This window comes from Entelurus aequoreus, linkage group LG06, assembly GCF_033978785.1.
Source record: "Entelurus aequoreus isolate RoL-2023_Sb linkage group LG06, RoL_Eaeq_v1.1, whole genome shotgun sequence".
Lineage (NCBI taxonomy): Eukaryota > Metazoa > Chordata > Actinopteri > Syngnathiformes > Syngnathidae > Entelurus > Entelurus aequoreus.
Window position 1 is genome coordinate 26,708,471 of NC_084736.1, and position 19,964 is coordinate 26,728,434.

Sequence of the window (19,964 nt, forward strand, 5' to 3'; positions counted from 1 at the left end):
TTTAATTGTGCTTATATCACTGTGGTGCGTTCAATAAAACTCGAAATTAACCGAGTCATTCTATCCAATAGTCAAAGTATAGTCAAATCGGTCACGCCTTAAAAATACCATTACCATTAAATTCCTTGCGTCACGGTTGCTTACAAATCTGGGAACACGTCACACTTGGGTGCACAATAAAAAAACACAATACATCATTCTTATTCAGTATCCCCCATTACTAAATATGTGTAAATGATCAAAACAGGTAAAAATATAGCTGAAAAAATACGCGGAGCCTGTGAAGGCAGCACGGCTGGAGGTGACGTCACCGTTAGCTGCTCAGCACTCCAAGTACCCAAGACACAAACACACAGGGGGGTGTTTAATTGTCCATCTGAGGACATTATTAGCACTAATTAATCGACACAAATCATGTTACATGCCTCGCTGTGCTTGCTTTGTTCCGTTTCTGTACATTCTTTATTGAAAAAAACAACATTGAGGTGCTCAGGGGTTGGGGGTGCTCTATGGCTTTCCTCCACAGGCCGGTCTGACAACATATTACTAAAGGAACTGCATTTATTTCTGCAAAAATTGTATCAAAATAATTTAAATTGCCTCTGTTTTTCAGTCAAAGACAAACATAGCAGCAATACAAAAAAGAGAGCTATTGGAAAACGTAATACTATATCATTAAACGTTGCATTATTCACATTATTGTGTATTTCATCCACTTGTTTATTCCGGTATGAATGCAAACCTAAACTGATCACAGTCATTTGATGGGAAAGCAAAAAAAGACAGTTGACAGTTTTTTATGGCGTACTCACACGAGGCCAATTGCACCGTCTTAATGATAACCAGCACCTTTTATATAAGGAATGAAATAAGACTCAAAATAGTACAAAAGTCAAATCGCTCACATGCGCTACATTTGTGTGCACTCCCGTCCCACGTAGTGACAGACTGCGCCACCTTCCACAATAGAAATCATTAGAATGACTTGAAATAAGACAAAAAATAATCCACAAAGGCAGAGGAAATGCAGTAATACAGCCAAATAGAAGTAATCATGCGGGTATTAGCGTCAATACTTAGTGTGGGCACCAGCCAGCAGAACCTTGTCGTTGCAAATATTTAAAAAACACAGCCTTCCGTTTGTCCCGTACATTCTTTTGTTTGTGCTACTAAAGGGTTTTCAGCCCGTTCTAAATTATATTTTCTGACCAGTGAGGTCACTCGCTGCACCTTGTGCAATCTCACCAAGCCTGAAAATGTTTAGCTACATTTGTGCTATTATTGTTTAAATGTCATTAACATAAAAAAAATAACATTTGTGCTGTATAAAAAAACATTTGCGCTATTATTGTATTAATGTTGAAGTAAAAAAAAAACATTTGTGCTGCATAAAAAAACATTTGTGCTCTCAAAAACATTTGTGCGGTTATGGTTTTATTGTTAACAAAACATTTGTGCTACATTTGTACAGTATAAAAACATTTGTGCTATTGTTTTAATGTCACTAATGTTGAAACAATGTTTGTGTTGCATTACAAAAACATTGCTTTCTGTATAAAAAAACATTTGTGCTACATTTGTGCTCTCAAAAACATTTGTGCGGTTATGGTTTTATTGTTAACAAAACATTTGTGCTACATTTGTACAGTATAAAAACATTTGTGCTATTGTTTTAATGTGACTAACGTTTAAAAAATATTTGTGTTGTATTAAAAAAACATTGCTTTCTGTATAAAAAAACATTTGTGCTACATTTGTGCTCTCAAAAACATTTTAGCGCTATTTTTTTAATGGTAAAGTTAAAAAAAAAATTGTGTTGTATATAAAACATTTGTGCTACATTTGTGCTCTCAAAACATTTGTGCAGTTTTCGTCTTAATGTTGAAATAAAACAGTTGTGCTATTGTTTTAATGTCAATGACATTGAAAAAATGTTTGTGTTGTATTAAAAAACATTGCGTTCTGTATAAAAAAACATTTGTTCCCTCAAAAACATTTGCGCTATTGTTTTAATGGTAAAGTAAAAAAAAACATTTGTGTTGTATAAAAAACATTTGTGCTACATTTGTGCTCTCAAAAACATTTGAGCAGTTATGGTCTTAATGTTGAAATAAAACATTTGTGCTATTGTTTTAATGTCAATAACATTCACCATTTTTTTGTGTTGTATTAAAAAACATTGCGTTCTGTATAAAAAAAACAATTGTGCTACATTTGTGCTCTCAAAAACATTTGTGCAGTTATGGTCTTAATGATGAAATAAAAAAAACGTGTGCTATAATTGTGCTGTATAAAACCATTTGCGTTATTGTGGTTTTAACGTTAACATAAAAACATTGTGCTATTATGTTGTAATGTTAACAAAAACATTTGTGTTCTCAAAAACATTTGAGCGGTTATGGTTGTAATGTTAACATAAAACATTTGTGCCACATTTGTGCTCTCCAAAACATTTGTGCTATTATAGTTTTAATGTCAATAACATAAAAAATTTTTTTGTGTTGTATTAAAAAAAACATTGTGTGCTGTATAAGAAACATTTGTGCTACATTTGTGCTCTCAAAAACATTTGTGCTCTCCAAAAAATGTGTGCGGTTATGGTTTTAATGTTGAAATAAAACATTTGTGCTATATTTGTGATGTATAAAAACATTTGCGCTATTACGGTTTTAACGTTAACATTAAACCATTTGTGGTATTAATATTTCAGTATCAATATGCACGTTACTGTGGGTGTGAGTAATAAAACGTTAATAACATTCAAACCATAATAGCACAAATGTTTTGTTTGACAGCACAAACCAAAAACATTGTGCTATTATGGTTTTAATGTTAACATTTTATTATTTACACACAGCCCCCCCACCTTTTCCTTAACGTTTGTGCTAATAAGATTTTAATGGTATTATTAACATTATATACATATTCACATGCAGGCCCCTTACCTTGTCCAAATCAAGAACAATATTTGTGCTTTTATGGTTACAATGTTACTATATTTAATTATATTCACACACATAGTAACGTGCAGATTGATACTGAAATATTGATATCACAAATATTTTTAGACAGCACAAATGTTCGGGACAAGTTTGGAGAGATTTGCACGTGTGAGAATAATAATATGTTGACATTGAAACCGTAATAGCACAAATGTTTTATGTTTTACATTGCAAACGAGCAAAACTGTAGCACAAACATTTTTTTTGACGCACAAATGTGGCACACATGTTTGGGACAACTTTGGGGAGATTTGGACAAGGTGCTTGTGTGGAGACGGGCTGTGTATAAATAGTAATAAAATGGTAATAACATATAGACCCTAATAGCACAAGTGTTGTTTTACAGTGCAAACAAGAACAATCGCACTAACTATTTTGCTTGACAGCACAAATGTTTAGGACAATTATGGGGAGATTTGGAGAAGGTGTGGTGCGGCGGGCTACGTGCTAGAAATAAAAAATGAGAGTAACATGAAAACCATTATAGCACAAATGTTTTCTTTTACATTGCACACAAGCACAACTGTAGCACAAAGGTTTTTCTTGACGGCACAAATGTTTGGGGCAAGAATTTGGTGAGATTTAAACAACGTGGAGGGATGCATGTGAATAATATTGAACGTTAGTAACATTAAAACCAGAATAGCACAAATGTTTGTTTTACAGCGCAAACAGGAACAACAGTAGCACAAATTGAGATTTGTCAGATTGTGAGAAATTTGGACAAGAAAGGGTATTGGGTTGATGTGACTAATAAAAAAATGGTAATAACATGAAAACCATAATACGTAGCACAACTGTTTTTTTACAGCACAAATGTAGCACAAACGTTTGGGACACATTTGGAGAGATTTGGACAAGGCGGGGGGCTGCATGTGAGTAATAATAAACGTTAGTAACATTAAAACCATAATAGCGCAAATGTTTTTTTGTTTTTTTCCAGCGCAAAAGAGCATAACTGTAGCACAAATGTTTTTCTTGACAACACATATGTGGGACAGGTTTAAAGGGATTTGGACAAGGTGGGTGGTGGGGAGATGCAGGTAAATATTATTGAACGTTAACAAGAAAACCCTAATAGCACAAATGTTTGTTTTAAAGCGCAAACGGGAACAACTGTAGCACAAGTGTAGCACAAATTGGGATTTGGGAGATTGGGCGAAATTTGGACAAGAAAGGGTGTTGGGTTGATGTGAATAATAAAAAAATGGTAACATGAAAACCCTAATACCTAGCACAAAGGTTTTTTTTACAGCACAACTGCAGCACAAATGTTTTTCTTGACAACACAGATGTTTTGGACAAGTTTAAAGGGATTTGGACAAGGTGGGTGGTGGGGAGATGCAGGTAAATATTATTGAACATTAACACGAAAACCCTAATAGCACAAATGTTTGTTTTAAAGCGCAAACGGGAACAACTGTAGCACAAATTTGGGATTTGTCAGATTGTGGGGAATTTGGACAAGAAAGGGTGTTGGGTTGATGTGAATAATCAAAAAATGGTAACATTAAAACCACAATACGTAGCACAAATGTTTTTTTTACAGCACAAATGTAGCACAAACGTTTGGGACAAATTTGGAAAATGTGGAGCACCCCACCTTGTCCAAATCTCTTCTCTCTGCATGTGAGGAATAATGAACGTTAGTAACATTAAAACCATAATAACACAAATGTTGTTTTTTTTCCCAGCGCAAAAGAGCACAACTGTGGCACAAATGTTTTTCTTGACTGCACAAATGTTTTGGGACAAGTCTAAAAATATTTGGACAAGGTGGGTGGTGGGAGGGTGCATGTGAATAATAATGAACGTTAACACGAAAACCCTAATAGCACAAATGTGTGTTTTTAAGGCACAAACGGGAACAACTGTAGCACAAATTGTGATTGTGTGATGTTTGGACAAGAAAGGGTGTTGGGTTGATGTGAATAATCAAAAAATGGTAATAACATGAAAACTGTGTTTTTTTTACAGCACAAATGTAGCACAAACGTTTGGGACACATTTGGAGAGATTTGGAAAAGGTGGGGGGCTGCATGTGAATAATAACAAACTTTAATAACATCCATACATCCATTTTCTACCGCTTGTCCCTCTCGGGTAGCGGGGGGTGCTGGAGCCTATATGTAAACATTAAAACCATTACAAATGAAAAATAGTGTGTGCTACAAAAAAACAAAAATGTGTGCTGTTATGGTTTTAATGTTAATGTTCATTATTATTCACCTGAAAGCTCCTCACCTTATCCAAATCCTTCCAAACATGTCCCAGACGTTGGTTTGGTTTTTTTGGGCAAACGAGAACAACTGTAGCACAAAGTATTTTTCTTGACAGCACAAATGTAGCACAAGTGTTTGGGACAAGTTCGGAGAGATTTGGACAAGGTGGGGTGTGGGGAGCTGCGTGTGAATAATTAAAACATGGTGAAAATATGAAAACCGTAATATCACAAATGTTTTTTTTACAGCACAAACGTGCACAACTGTAGCACAAATATTTTCCTTGACTGCACAAATGTAGCACAAACATTTGGGACATATTTGGAGGGATTTAAATAAGGCGAGGGGCTTGCATTTGTATAATAATGAACAATAACATTAAAACCATAATAGCACAAATGGTTGGTAGTTTTCCAGTGCAAACAAGCACAACTGTAGCACAAACTATTTTTCTTGACAGCACAAATGTTTTTCCTGACTGTACAAATGTAGCACAAATATTTGGGACAAGTTTAAAGAGATTTGGACAGGTGTGTGGTGGGAGGATTGCATGTAAATAATAATAATCATTAATACAAAAACCCTGTTAGCAATATTGTTTGTTTTTTTACAGCTCAAACGAGCACAACTATAGCACAAATGTAGCACAAATTGGGATTTGTGAGATTGTTAGAGATTTGGAGAAGGTGTGGGGTTAGTGTGAATAATTGAAAAATGGTAATAAGTTGAAAACCATAATACGTAGCACAAATGTTGTTGTCTTTTATAGCGCAAACAAGCACAAATGTAGCACAAATTGTGATTTGTGAGATTGTTAAGAGATTTGGACAAGAAAAGGTGCGGGGTTGATGTGAATAATCGAAAAATGGTAACATGAAAACCATAATACGTAGCACAAATGTTTTTTTTTTTACAGCGCAAACAAGCACAAGTGTAGCACAGACTTTTTTTCTTGACAGCACAAATGTAGCACAAATGTTTGGGACAAGTTTAAAGAGACTTGGACAGGTGGGTGGTGGGGGGATTGCATGTAAATAATATTAAACATTAACACGAAAACCATATTAGCAAAAATGTTTGTTTTTTACAGCGTAAACGAGCACAACTGTAGCACAAATTGGCTTTTTTGAAAATGATATATGTTTGGACAAGAAAAGTTGTGGGGTTGGTGTGAATAATTGAAAAATGGTAATAACATGAAAACCATAATACGTAGCAGAATTTTTTTTTTTTTTTTTACAGCGCAAACAACCACAACTGTAGCACAGACTATTTTTTGGGAAAATAGTTTGGGAACAATTATGGAGAAATTTGGACAAGGTGGCGTGTAAATAATTAAAACATGGTAAAAACATTAAAACCATAATATCACGTTTTTTTTTTTACAGCACAAATGGTCACGACTGTAGCAAAAATGTTTCATTGACTTCACAAAATGTTTTCTGCAACTGCACAAATGTAGCACAAACATTTGGGACATGTTTGGAGGGATTTGGACAAGGCGAGGGGCTTGCATGTTGACATGAAACCATAATAGCAGATGTTTGTTTTTTTACAGTGCAAAAGAGTGCAACTGTAGCACTTTTTTTCTTGACAGCACAAATGTAGCACAAATTGGAATTTGTGATTTGTAAGACATTTTAACAAAAAAGAGGGTCGAGGGGCTGCATTGGAATAATAACAAAATGGTAGTAACATAAAAACCATAATAGCACAAATATTTTTTACAGCACAAACAAGCACAACTGTAGCACAAATGTTTTCTTTGAAAGCACATACGTACTACAAACATTTGGTACATGTTTTGAGCGATTTAGACGAGGTGGGGGGCTGCTTGTGAATAATAATGAGTGTTAACATTAAAACCATAATAGCACAAATGTTTAGATTTTTCTTGACCGCACAAATGTAGCAAAATGGTTGGGGCAAGAAGTTTAATGAGATTTGGACAAGGTGTGTAGGGTTGGGGGATTCTGGGTATGATTAATATTAAAACGTTAATAACATTAAAACTATAATTGCACAAATGTTTTGGTTTTTTTTCAGCGCAAACAAGCACAACTGTAGCACAAACTATTTTTCTTGACAGCACAAATGTAGCACAAATGTTTAGGACACGTTTGTAGAGATTTGGAAAAGATGGGGGGCTGCATGTGAATAATAATGAAATGTTAATAACATTAAACCGTAATACCACAAATTGTTTTTTTACAGTGCAAACGAGCACAACTTTAGCCCAAACTACACAAATGTTTGGGACAAGTATGGAAGATTTGGGCAGGAAATGGGGGTGGGGGCTGTCGGGAATAATCAAATAATTGTAGTAACATGAAAACTATAATATCATAAATGTTTTTTACAGCACAAAGGTGCAAGACTGTCACACAAACATTTTTCTTGACAGCACAAACGTAGCACAAATGTTTGAGACAAGTTTAGAACGATTTGGACAAGGTGGAGGGTAGCTGCATGTGAATAAAGATGAACGTTAGCATGAAAACCATAACAGCACAAACGTTTTCCTTGGGGGGGGGGGTGCTGTGTGACATCACTAGTTAGAAAATATATTTTTAGACTTACTTAGAAACTTCACAAATGAAAATGACAATGGCACAAACAAATGTTGCACAAACGAACAGAAGTAGTATTTTAATATTGCAATGACAAGAAGGGCCAGCTTCACACAGGTGTTAGGGGAGGGGCTAGGAGGATGTACCATCACGGTACAATGACTTGGTGTGAGCACGCTGCTATTGTGTGAAAGTGTCTAGGTGTGTGTGTGTGTGTGTGTGTCTGAGACACCTGAGCTTACAGCAACAAGACAAGCTTAGGCACTGACAAAGAAGAAGCCCTAAAATCTTCATGTCCTCTCCAGGTCATCGCCGACTGGTGGTGCTTTCACAGTAACCGGGTCGTTTCAGGTGCTTCCAGTCCGCCTCGCTCTCGCAGCGTTTGACGTTGCAGAAGAACTGCTTAATCAGCGCCTTGGCCTCTGCTTTGACTGCGGGCCAACGGACACAAGAGTGAGGAGTCAAACGTGAGCGCAAGTCGGGTGGTCCTCGTCTTACCTTGACCCTTGGCCAGGCTCCTCCCCTCTGCCAGCAGATGGGACAGATAGCGGGCGAAGGACTTGAACAGGTCCTAATAACAAAGAGCCGGAGCATGAGATGAATTCATTTTAAATTTCCCAACATGGCCACACAAACAGTGTAATTTTAAAAAACTTGTATTTTTCTATGTTAGCCTTTTGTCATTAAAAACACAATCAAACTTTTTGATTTGAGTTGTAAGTAGGCCTGTCAAAAATTTTTTAATTACCGTAATTTCCGGACTATAAGCCGCACCTGACTATAAGCCGCACCAGCTAAATTTAGGGGAAAATACAGATTGCTCCATATATAAGCCGCACCCGACTATAAGCCGCAGGGTTTTGATGTGTAATTACCGTAGTATATAGGGTTCCTGCTACCACGGAGGGGATTGTCGGAACAGAGATGACTGTTTGGGAATGCAAAGCGTCCCATTTATTAACAATAAATCTTTCAATCATTCAATCAAACTTTCACATCTTTGACATGGCGAACAGCATTCGTGCAGAGTACAAATAATACAACGGTGCAAAGTAATACAAAGTGCTCGCCTGTACGTTATCAAAATAACCAGCCTACCAGTATATGAAAAGTCAGTCTTTAATCATTGTGTCATCGTCTTCCTCCTGTGTACTAAAACCACCGAAATCCTCTTCGTCGGTGTCGGAGAAGAACAGGCCGTAAATAAGCCGCACCCCTGTATAAGCCGCAGGGACCAGAACCAGGGGAAAAAGTAGCGGCTTATAGTCCGGAAATTACGGTACTACCCAGATGTTATTAGTAATGCTGTCAAATAATAATTTTTTTTAAATCAGATTAATCATACTTTTGAATTTGGATTAATCGTGATTATTCATCAGCATCACTAGTGGTAGAAACTTGCTTGCATGACTTCAATTAATTATTTCCAATTAAAACAAAATGCAATTTAATTGTTAGAATATTATTATTTATTGAATCAAAAATATGAACATTCCCTGACTAACTGTATTTGCAAACAATCAATACTGCTAATAAATATACAACAATTCTTCTCAACAAAAGAAAATAAAAAATCTAATTTAAAACATTTGTTTGCACGTGCAACACTTAAGACCTTTATCATATTAGTATGTGGAATTAAATTATAGAATGGATTTGGGAAAGAGTGGTGAGGACAGCGGAAAAGATCATCAGAACTCCTCTTCCTCCTATCCAGGAGATCGCAAAAAGCCGCTGCCTGACCAAGGCTCAGAATATCTGCAGAGACTCCTCCCAACGCCTCCAAGGACGGTTTTCACTGCTGGACTCTAGAAAGAGGTTCCGCAGCCTCCGTAACAGAACCTCCAGGTTCTGTAACAGCTTCTTCCCTCAGGCCATAAGACTCTTGAACGCATCATAATAATCCCCTCAATTCCCCCCCAAAAAGGATTAACTCGCTGGAATATAAAGACAATATAGCATACATCCATAAACGTGGATGCATATGCAAAAGTGCAATATATTTATCTGTACAGTAATCTATTGATTTATATCTGCACCTTATTGCTCTTTTATTCTGTACTACCATGAGCTAATGCAACAAAATTCCGTTCTTATCTGTACTGTAAAGTTCAAATTTGAATGACAATAAAAAGGAAGTCTAAGTCTAAAAAGTCAAACAATGTACTATGAGGTTGATAAAACTCAAAAGTGTTTATAAAGTATAAGGAAAATTATACTTATTGAAAATAGGATATTATTCATCGCAATAGGTGAATCATAACTGACTTAACTATTTTTTTAGGAGACATCATTGTACTACAAATTGAAAACAGGAAGTGAACATATGTGTGAGTAACTGCTACGAAGTGAAACGCGGGTAGGATTGAATAAGCTTTGCTTTTTCCGACTCCTTCTCGGACAAGTCGTGTAAAGAGAAATTAAAAATATGCGATGTATCATGTTGAAACCCCATACATGTTCGAAATAAACTTCAACAAACCAACCAACCAAGAATTGACAGAAGGTAAAGAAGCAAAATAAATTGTGACTGTGATTAATCTGCGCATATACATGAATAATGCAATATTTTTCATGATTAATCATATGAGTTAAATTGTTATTTTTGACAGCCCTCATTATTAGACTACAATAATTTTCTTTGTCACCTAATACACAAAGCTAACGTGGATGTTTTGTGCTTAGCATATATCGACATAGACTGGTTCACTTTGAGCACTTTTCCTGTATGTTTAATGGATGTCCTGCTCTTGTTAATTAATCATGTAGAAACGCAGATTAATCGCATTACTTATCGCAAATGCTTCTTTAGCTTGGCCGCCGATGGTTACTTGAAAGGTTTTTAAAGGGCCAGTGATCAGGTAAATGCATACGTCAGTGCAAAGATAACATTTTGTGTGCAAGTACAAAACCCAAAACCAGTGAAGTTGGCATGTTGTGTAAATGGTAAATAAAAACAGAATACAATGATTTGCAAATCCTTTTCAACTTATATTCAATTAAATAGACTGCAAAGACAAGATATTTAATGTTCACACTGAAAAACTTATTTTTTTGTGTGCAAATAATCATTAACTTAGAATTTAATGGCAGCAACACGTTGCAAAAAAGTTGGCACAGGGGCATTTTTACCACTGTGTTACATGGCCTTTCCTTGTAACAACACTCAGTAAACGTTTGAGAACTGAGGAGACAGAAGCTTTTCAGGTGGAATTCTTGCTTGATGTACAGCTTAAGTTGTTCAACAGTCCAGGGTCTCCGTTGTGGTATTTTAGGCTTCATAATGCGCCACACATTTTCAATGTAAGACAGGTCTGGACTACAGGCAGGCCAGTCTAGTACCCGCACTCTTTTACTATGAAGCCATGCTGTTGTAACACGTGGCTTGGCATTGTCTTGCTGAAATAAGCAGGGGCGTCCATGATAACATTGCTTGGATGGCAACATATGTTGCTCCAAAACCTGTATGTACCTTTCAGCATTATTGGTGCCTTCACAGATGTGTAAGTTACCCATGCCTTGGGCACTAATACACCCCCATACCATCACAGATGCTGGCTTTTCAACTTTGTGCCTAGAACAGTCCGGATGGTTCTTTTCCTCTTTGGTCCAGAGGACACAACGTCCACAGTTTCCAGAAATAATTTGAAATGTGGACTCGTCAGACCACAGAACATTTTTACACTTTGCATCAGTCAATCTTAGATGAGCTCGTGCTCAAAGCCGGCGGCATCGTTTGTGAATGACTTAGCATTTTATGGAAGCTGCTTTTATACCCAATCATTGCACCCACCTGTTCCCAATGAGCCTGCTCACCTGTGGGATGTTCCAAATAAGAGTTTGATGAGCATTCCGCAACGTTCTCAGTCTTTTTTGCCACTTGTGCCAGCTTTTTTTAAACATATTGCAGGCATCAAATTCCAAATAAGTTCCATCCATCCATCGATCCATTTTCTACCGCTTATTCCCTTCGGGGTCGCTGGAGCCTATCTCAGCTACAATCGGGCGGAAGGTGGGGTACACCCTGGACAAGTCGCCACACTATTCCACCTATACTATAACTCAAAATAATTCACTATAACTGAAATATTAACATCCAAATAAGTTAATATTTGCAAAAAATAACAAAGTTTGCCAGTTCGAACATAAAATATCTTCTACCAATTTAATATAGGTTGAAAAGGATTAGCAAATCATTGTATTTTTTTGGGTTGGTGCACTAATTGTAAGTGTATCTTGTGTTTTTTATGTTGTTTTAAGAAAAAAAAATAAAAAAAATAAAATGTTTTTTTTTAAAATTTCTTGTGGCCCGGTACCAATCGATTCACGGACCGGTACAGGGCCGGGGCCCGGTGGTTAGGGACCACTGATTTACACAACGTGCCAACTTCACTTGTTTTGGGTTTTGTAATGTACGATGAATAATTCGCGATTAATCTATGCAAAAGTGCGATTAATCTGATTTTTAACAATTCAATCATTTGACAGCACTACCCATTAGAAATGTTTGACATCAGATTACGGTTTGTAATCCTTATTTAAGAACAGAACAGGAAGTTATTTACTTATGAGCGCTGGTTTCATTTACTCCATTACATTTACTTAAGTAACTTGTCAGAGTAGTTTTAATGCAACATACTTTTTACTTTTACTCAAGTATTTTTATGAAGAAGAAACACAACTTTTACTTAATTACATTGACTTTTATTCAGATTACTATATTCATATATGTCTATTAATAACTGTTTGCAAAGACATATTAATTTGTCTGGTTAGTAAGACTTGTGTCACATGACTTTGTTTTACACCGTAAAAAGTGACATGACGTCATAACTCTTCAATATTTACTTACAAAGTATGAAAAATAACATTTATATAATCAACTGTGTCAGTAGAAATATTGACATTTCAGCCAACATAAAATCCACTTCCAACTAGAGAAAAGTTGGAAATGTTTATTTATGTTTTAGCTAGCATATGCTAACATTAGCCCTGTTATAACGTCATAAGTGACTGTAAAATATGCATCTTTTGTAGTACACGCTGTAATAGTGTCATTATGTCTGTCTCACCGACACACACACCAACTACGCTTGTACTGCAAATAACATTTTAAAAAATCTAATAAATAAATCAAAAGTTACTCACCGGAACGTAGTACTTTTTTCACTGAATACTTACTCACACTCAATTATTTGAAAGACTATTTTTTACTTGAGTCATATTATTCTAAAGTACAGGTGTCAAACTCAAGAACTGGGGTCTAGATGTGCCGGGGCCAATAGTCTTGAAAATAATGATGCAAAATATTATGCGTCAAGAAAGTATTTGAGATGTTATTTCCATTTTGACAAAAAAAAAATACATGTATTGCATGCAATTGCATATCTTTTAAACTTTAATATTATCTAATAAAGCAACAAATATAGTACTATCATGCATTTCAAACTTTTTGTTAGTTAAAATAAAAATAATAATAAATATCTGCTTGACTTATGATATCCAAGCAAGTTATCTATCAAAATGACACTACATTTTACAGTAAAAAACAGGCAATTCAGTTGCCAGAATTTTACTGTAAAAATATATATAGTATCGTTTTTCCACTTACAGTAATATGCTGTAAAAAACATTTTATGGTAAAATTGTGGCGACTGAGCTGCCTATTTTTTTTATTGCAAAAACTACATTTTTTTTTTTAGTGCATGTAAAAAAGATATTAAGGCAATTATAACAATATCATGAAGGGAATCCCTTTATATTCATACTCGTGAATTATCCACGAGTACAAGCGGCTGCCATAACTGCGACGTGGCCCTCAATGAAAGCAAGTTTTAGACACCCCTGGCTCTGAAGTAACGGTGCTCTTACTGGAGTACAATTTATGGCTACCCCCAGGCCATTAATAACATATATTTGAAAATATCTATGTTGATATGGACATTAACTGAGAAGCAAAAGAGACGTGACTCCTCTCGCACCTTGTTAGCGAACTTCCCCTGAGTGTAAAACGGATCCAGGTAGCGGACCACCACGTCAGCAGCCTCCTTCAGCGTCACAGTCGTTATTGGACCCGCCTGCAGGACCCTCTGCTGCACGGTGGGGTCAAAGGTCACTCTCCGGCCGCTCCCCTTACTCTCCGCCGAGCGACCTCTTTTGGCTGGCGGAAGCTGCTCTTGTTGGGCTTCCAACACGCACGCCTACATGGGAAGTGGTGATGCTGGTTAGTCACCTAGCGACACACACATCTTTTTACACAGAGAGACGCACCTCTTGTGTTACGGATACACTGCGGCCTTCCTGAGTTGTGTCCACTCTGCAAGGTAAACAAAAACAGCTGGGATCAATGAGTAAAAAACAGATTGCAACTAAAGAACCAACATAACCCTAAAATCTGGATTCAATTCATATTTTGTGTATTGCAATACTTTCTGTTAAATAAGAATTTCAGCTCATTATTAGTGCTGTCTAACGATTACATTTTAAAATCTGATTAATCACGATTAATCGCATGCATAATTATATTTAACTTTAAAAATATATATATATCTTACACATAATGCAGATCATTTTATTTGTTTTGCTAACAGTTTTATTTAAAGTACCGTCAGGGTGGATTTTGTAGTGAAATTTGCCCGAGAGCACATAAGTCGGAGTTTCCTCACTAGGGTTGGGCATCAGCATCGATTGGAACCGAAACTAACATTTCGATTCTCCTGGAATCGTTCAAATGTTTGTTCATTTCAATTTCTAGTCTCAATGACCAAATAGAAGAAATAGTCGCTGCCAATAAAGGAAAATTGTTGTCAAACAACAAAACAATAAATTGCAACCACCATCAAAGAAGAAACAGCCGTCGAACAACAAAAAATAAATTGCAACCACCAAAGAAGAAATACCCACCACCAATAAAAAACAAATAGCCGCCGCCAAAGTATAGTCACCAACAACAAAAAAGAAATAGCTGCCACCAACAAATAAGAAATAGCCACTGCCAACAAGGAAGAAATAGCTGCCATTATCAAAGAAAAAATTGCCTTCGCCAACCAAGAAGAAATAGCTGCCAAGCAAAGAAGAAATAGCCACCACAAACGAAGAAGTCGTTGCTGAACAACGAAGAAGAAAAAGCCGACTCCAACGAAGAAGAAAAAGCCGACCCCAACAAGGAAGAAATAGCCGCCATTATCAAAGAAAAAATAGCCTCCGCCAACCAAGAAGAAATAGCTGCCAAACAAAGAAGAAATAGCCACCACAAACGAAGAAGTCGTTGCTGAACAATGAAGAAGAAAAAGCTGACCCCAACGAAGAAATAGCCACCACCAACGAAGAAGAAAAAGCCGACCCAACGAAGAAAAATAGCCACCACCAACGAAGAAGAAAAAGCCGACTTCAACGAAGAAGAAAAAGCCGACCCCAACGAAGAATAGCCACCACCAACGAAGAAGAAAAAGCCGACTTCAACGAAGAAGAAAAAGCTGACCCCAACGAAGAAGAAATAGCCACCACCAATGAAGAAAAAAAGCCAACTCCAACGAAGAAGAAAAAGCCACCACCAACGAAGAAGAAAAAGCAGACTCCAACGAAGAAAAAGCCGACCCCAACGAAGAAGAAAAAGCCACCACCAACGAAGAAGAAATAGCCACCACCAACGAAGAAGAAATAGCCACTACCAACAAAGAAGAAATAGCCGCCTCAAACGAAGAAGTAATAGCCACTACCAACCAAGAAGAAAACAACACCACCATCGAAGAAGTAGCTGTTGCCCAAGAAGAAGACGCAGCAGGTCTCATGACTAACAGCCATGAACAATGTTTTAGTAGCACTCAAAAGTTTAGCTTAACTTAAAAAAAAAATTAAAAAAAATAAAAATTAAAAAAGATGGCACGACAAATATTATGAAACACATCTGGATTCAAAGTGCGGAAATTACAAATTATAATAAATCTGTGAGGTGCGACGCCTGCCTTGTTCCTTTAACCCTTTAGAATCAGGCAAGTAAAACGGGGGCGGGGGTTAAGCATATTCTATGTATTTTTGGCCTAAATTAGCCATACTAGATGTGGAAATATATAAAATCCAATTCCAAACTTTTCCTTACATACGTAGCAACACTGATTATATCTACTTAAAAAAACAAAAAACGATAGAAATGAAGAGTGTGCATCTTTTACAACATCTTTGGGCACTGACTCAGTCCTCGCGCGAGAATTGTCACGGCTTACTTTTGCGATGTTTTGCACATTTCCCAGTCTGAGCTCGATAATAAAATGTTTTGCTTGTTTTTTTTTTTTTAACCATCCCTGGATGAATTTGTGCTGACCATAAAATGATTTAACCTGTCGAAACATGACTTACTCTGTGGTGGACAGCAGATTGTTCAGTTCAGTGTCTTGAAGCATCTCTTCTTCGTCTTCACTATTTATCACAATGACGTCTTCTTGAACGACTGGCTCCACAGCGCCACCTACAGCCTCCAAGATGCTAGGCGACTCCTGCCCTTGGTTCATGTTTTCCTCTGGACTCATATCATCCGTAGGGGAGGAAAGCACCTCCGTCGTCGTCTGTGTCCTAAAATATTGCGAGATGCTGCGAGAACCTTTTGCAGCTTCTGCCAGCTTCTGCTGCTTCTTGCTCACAGCTCGGCCTCCCTTAACGGGGCTACTCGAGGAGGACAAGGAGGTGGCGGCTACAGCTTGCATCGATGATGTCATAGGCACAGGGTTATCTTTCCATTTTCCTTTTAGCTCCTCTTTAACGCCACCTGTGGTGCTACAAGGCGCTCCCTTATCAGACGTACTGTCCTCCATGGAGGGCTTCAGCAGATCCTTGGCAGCCAGGTGGGAGTGCGACGAGCCCCTGTGGCCTGCTCCCACTCTCTTACGCTTCATCTGCAGGAATAATGAGTAAGATATTGTTGATATTGCTAGTGCTGGTTGGATAAGTTTTGTTGCTCTCTATCTGGCAACCAATGTTAAAGTGCACCTCTAATTCTGACAACATTGGCACTTTTTTCATAGATCTGGACCTAAAATGTATGTCTACAGGTAAAATTCCTCTCAAAACAGGAACAGTAGTGATTTTAGGTTTGTTTTCTAACAAGTTTCAGCACATTTTAGAACGGCCACTTTTCGCTCCAAAATGCCTGCATCATTACCACGATTCCAGGGTTTCTCCCAGACTGGAAATATACCTGTGGTGGTGAGGGCGTGTTGAATATGACGCCATCATATAGTTTGAACAATCTGCTATGACGCATATATTTTCTTTAATAAGGCTAAAAAAATGTTTACATGCATTTGAAAACAAATCTGAGTTATTATTATTTTGGTATTAACCAGGGGTGTAACGGTATTGTTAATCATTACAATAATGCCGTGATGACGTGTGATGCTAACAAATGTAAACTTGGTCAGTGTAGTTTTTTTTTCTGGCACTTTTGAATTGGCCGGTCTGAAAAGTAAACTGGCAGCACGGTGGCACAGGGGTTAGTGCATGTGCCTCACAATACGAAGGTCCTGAGTAGTCCCGAGTTCAATCCCGGGCTCGGGATCTTTCTGTGTGGAGTTTGCATGCTCTCCCCGTGATTGCGTGGGTTCCCTCCGGGTACTCCGGCTTTCTCCCACCTTCAAAGACATGCACCTGGGGATAGGTTGATTGGCAACACTAAATGGTCCCTAGTGTGTGAATGTGAGTGTGAATGTTGTCTGCCTATCTGTGTTGGCCCTGCGATGAGGTGGCGACTTGTCCAGGGTGTACCCCGCCTTCCGCCCAAATGCAGCTGAGATAGGCTCCAGCACCCCCCCGCGACCCCAAAAGGGACAAGCGGTAGAAAATGGATGGGATGGATGGATGGAAAAGTAAACTACATCTCCTAGAATTCACTTTGCAGCGTGAGTGGGGGGTCGTAAAAGGGGAGAAAAATTATTGTTTTTTCGGACATTTGCTGAAATTTTCAACAAAGTCAGTCGATAACTTTTTGAGTTGTGTTGCTAACAGAGAGACCCTGGTGAAAACACAACCTCTTTGGCCTGTGTACGGCAAGGCAAAGCACGTACATATACAGTCGCGATCAAAAGTTTACATACAATTGTAAAGAACATATTGTCATGGCTGTCTTGAGTTTCCAATAATTTCTACAACTCTTATTTTTTTGTGATGGAGTGATTGGAGCACATTCTTGTTGGTCACAAAAAACATTCATGAAGTTTGGTTCTTTTATGAATTTATTATGGGCCTACTTAAAATGTGACCAAATCTGCTGGGTCAAAAGTATACATACAGCAATGTTAATATTTGGTTACATGTCCCTTGGCAAGTTTCACTGCAATAAGGCACTTTTGGTAGCCATCCACAAGCTTCTGGTTGAATTTTTGACCACTCCTCTTGACAAAATTGGTGCAGTTCAGCTACATTTGTTGGTTTTCTGACATGGACTTGTTTCTTTAGCATTGTCCACACGTTTAAGTCGGGACTTTGGGAAGCCATTCTAAAACCTTAATTTTAGCCTGATTTAGCCATTCCTTTACCACTTTTGACGTGTGTATGGGGTCATTGTCCTGTTGGAACAACCAACTGTGCCCAAGACCCAACCTCCGGGCTGATGATTTTAGGTTGTCCTGAAGAATTTGGAGGTAATCCTCCTTTTTCATTGTCCGATTTACTCTCTGTAAAGCACCAGTTCCATTGGCAGCAAAACAGACCCAGAGCATAATACTACCACCACCATGCTTGACGGTAGGAATGGTGTTCCTGGGATTAAAGGCCTCACCTTTTCTCCTCCAAACATATTGCTGGGTATTGTGGCCAAACAGCTCAATTTTTGTTTCATCTGACATGAACAAAGATAAGACCTTCTGGAGGAAAGTTCTGTGGTCATGTATTTTGGTCATTTTCCTTCCTCCCTCCCGAAAAGCGGGCCACTTCACCCCAAACTCCTCCTCTCGTTTTACATTCCCAAGGCAGATATAAAGGCGTGGAAGTTTTCTTTTGTCTCTCTCTCTTCCTTCTTTATTAGCAGTGTAGACTTGCTTCTCTGTAAACTGATGTTATTTGAGACCTCAAATAAATACTTAGCTTTCTCTGAACAATTCCAAAACACATTTTGTCAGGAAAAGATTATTTTACATTTAATTTTGCTCATATTGTTAGCAATATCCGTTTTGAGGTAATCATGGAACACGGCGACAAAAACATGCAATTAAGCAACCAAAATGATACTTTTATATGTCTTTATCTACACTGTCTGTGCGGGGAAATGGGCTCCAGTTCTGTAGATGAGGGGGCGATATATTGGGTCTGGCATTGAAAAGGGGGCGTTCCAACAACAGTTAATTATCTACCCATTACTCATAAAACTAGGGAAATTATTGCCTGATTCATTTTAATCTGGCTGCTATGAGTCTTTTAAACTTTTACTAACTCTTTACTATCAAATTGGGACACCAACGTTTTACTACAAAATGAGCAGTTTTCATTACGCTGACTTACCGAGTAGACCTCGGATGCAGATTTAAACCCATGCAGCTCCTCGGATAAGGACGAAGAGGAGGACGCCTCCTCTTCATGTTTCCGCATGGCTTCGCCTCCACTGCAGCTCTTCACCTGCTCTGTCACAGCAGGCGCTTTCTTCATCTCGGACACCTTGAGGGGCAAAAAAAATTAGTTGAGTCCCTTATCAACCTGATTTTAAACAGTACAACACAAGGGCAGAACCTTTTTTAATATGGCTGCTTTGTACAAGTTGGAAGACTTGCTGCTCTTGAACACCTCATGTTCAATATCCACAGCTGAGGTGAGAAGACAGCTGGGAAGAGAAGCAGAATAATTCAGGGTTGGACTGTCAAATAATACTCGATTGAAAGAAAAATCAGGAAACAAATGGAGATCTTTGTGTGTATGTGTATATTTACCTGAACGCGTCGTCTGCCCTCTGGTGGCCATATAATACCTCCTGCAGGAGGGATAGGCAGTGCTCTCTGGTCTGAAATACAAAGTCCTTTGTCACATTGCAAGTGTAGAGCAAATATTCATTTGCTCTGGAGGTAAAATAGGGATTAAATAGGCGTGGGTTGTTAAACAGACAGTGATCTGGTCAGTGCACACGTCAGCACAAGGATGAGGGAGGAGAAATTTAACTCCCAAATGCACCAAGACAGTACTTTGGATAAACA

General features: G+C 37.8%; 1 protein-coding gene across 1 annotated transcript in view; it reads right to left on the bottom strand.

Moving 5' to 3' along the window:
• Positions 1 to 311: 311 nt before the first annotated feature.
• Positions 312 to 19,964, bottom strand: part of LOC133652083 (ATP-dependent DNA helicase Q5-like) — a 61,455-nt gene continuing 41,802 nt past the window's right edge. Inside the window, exons 12-19 of the mRNA XM_062050459.1 lie at positions 19,704 to 19,774; positions 19,507 to 19,597; positions 19,282 to 19,434; positions 16,150 to 16,682; positions 14,065 to 14,110; positions 13,776 to 13,994; positions 8,293 to 8,365; positions 312 to 8,225 (exon numbers count right to left, since the gene is read on the bottom strand). Of these exons, the coding sequence (XP_061906443.1) occupies positions 8,101 to 8,225; positions 8,293 to 8,365; positions 13,776 to 13,994; positions 14,065 to 14,110; positions 16,150 to 16,682; positions 19,282 to 19,434; positions 19,507 to 19,597; positions 19,704 to 19,774 (1,311 nt within the window). The 3' untranslated portion in view covers positions 312 to 8,100. The remainder of the gene's footprint in view (positions 8,226 to 8,292; positions 8,366 to 13,775; positions 13,995 to 14,064; positions 14,111 to 16,149; positions 16,683 to 19,281; positions 19,435 to 19,506; positions 19,598 to 19,703; positions 19,775 to 19,964) is intronic.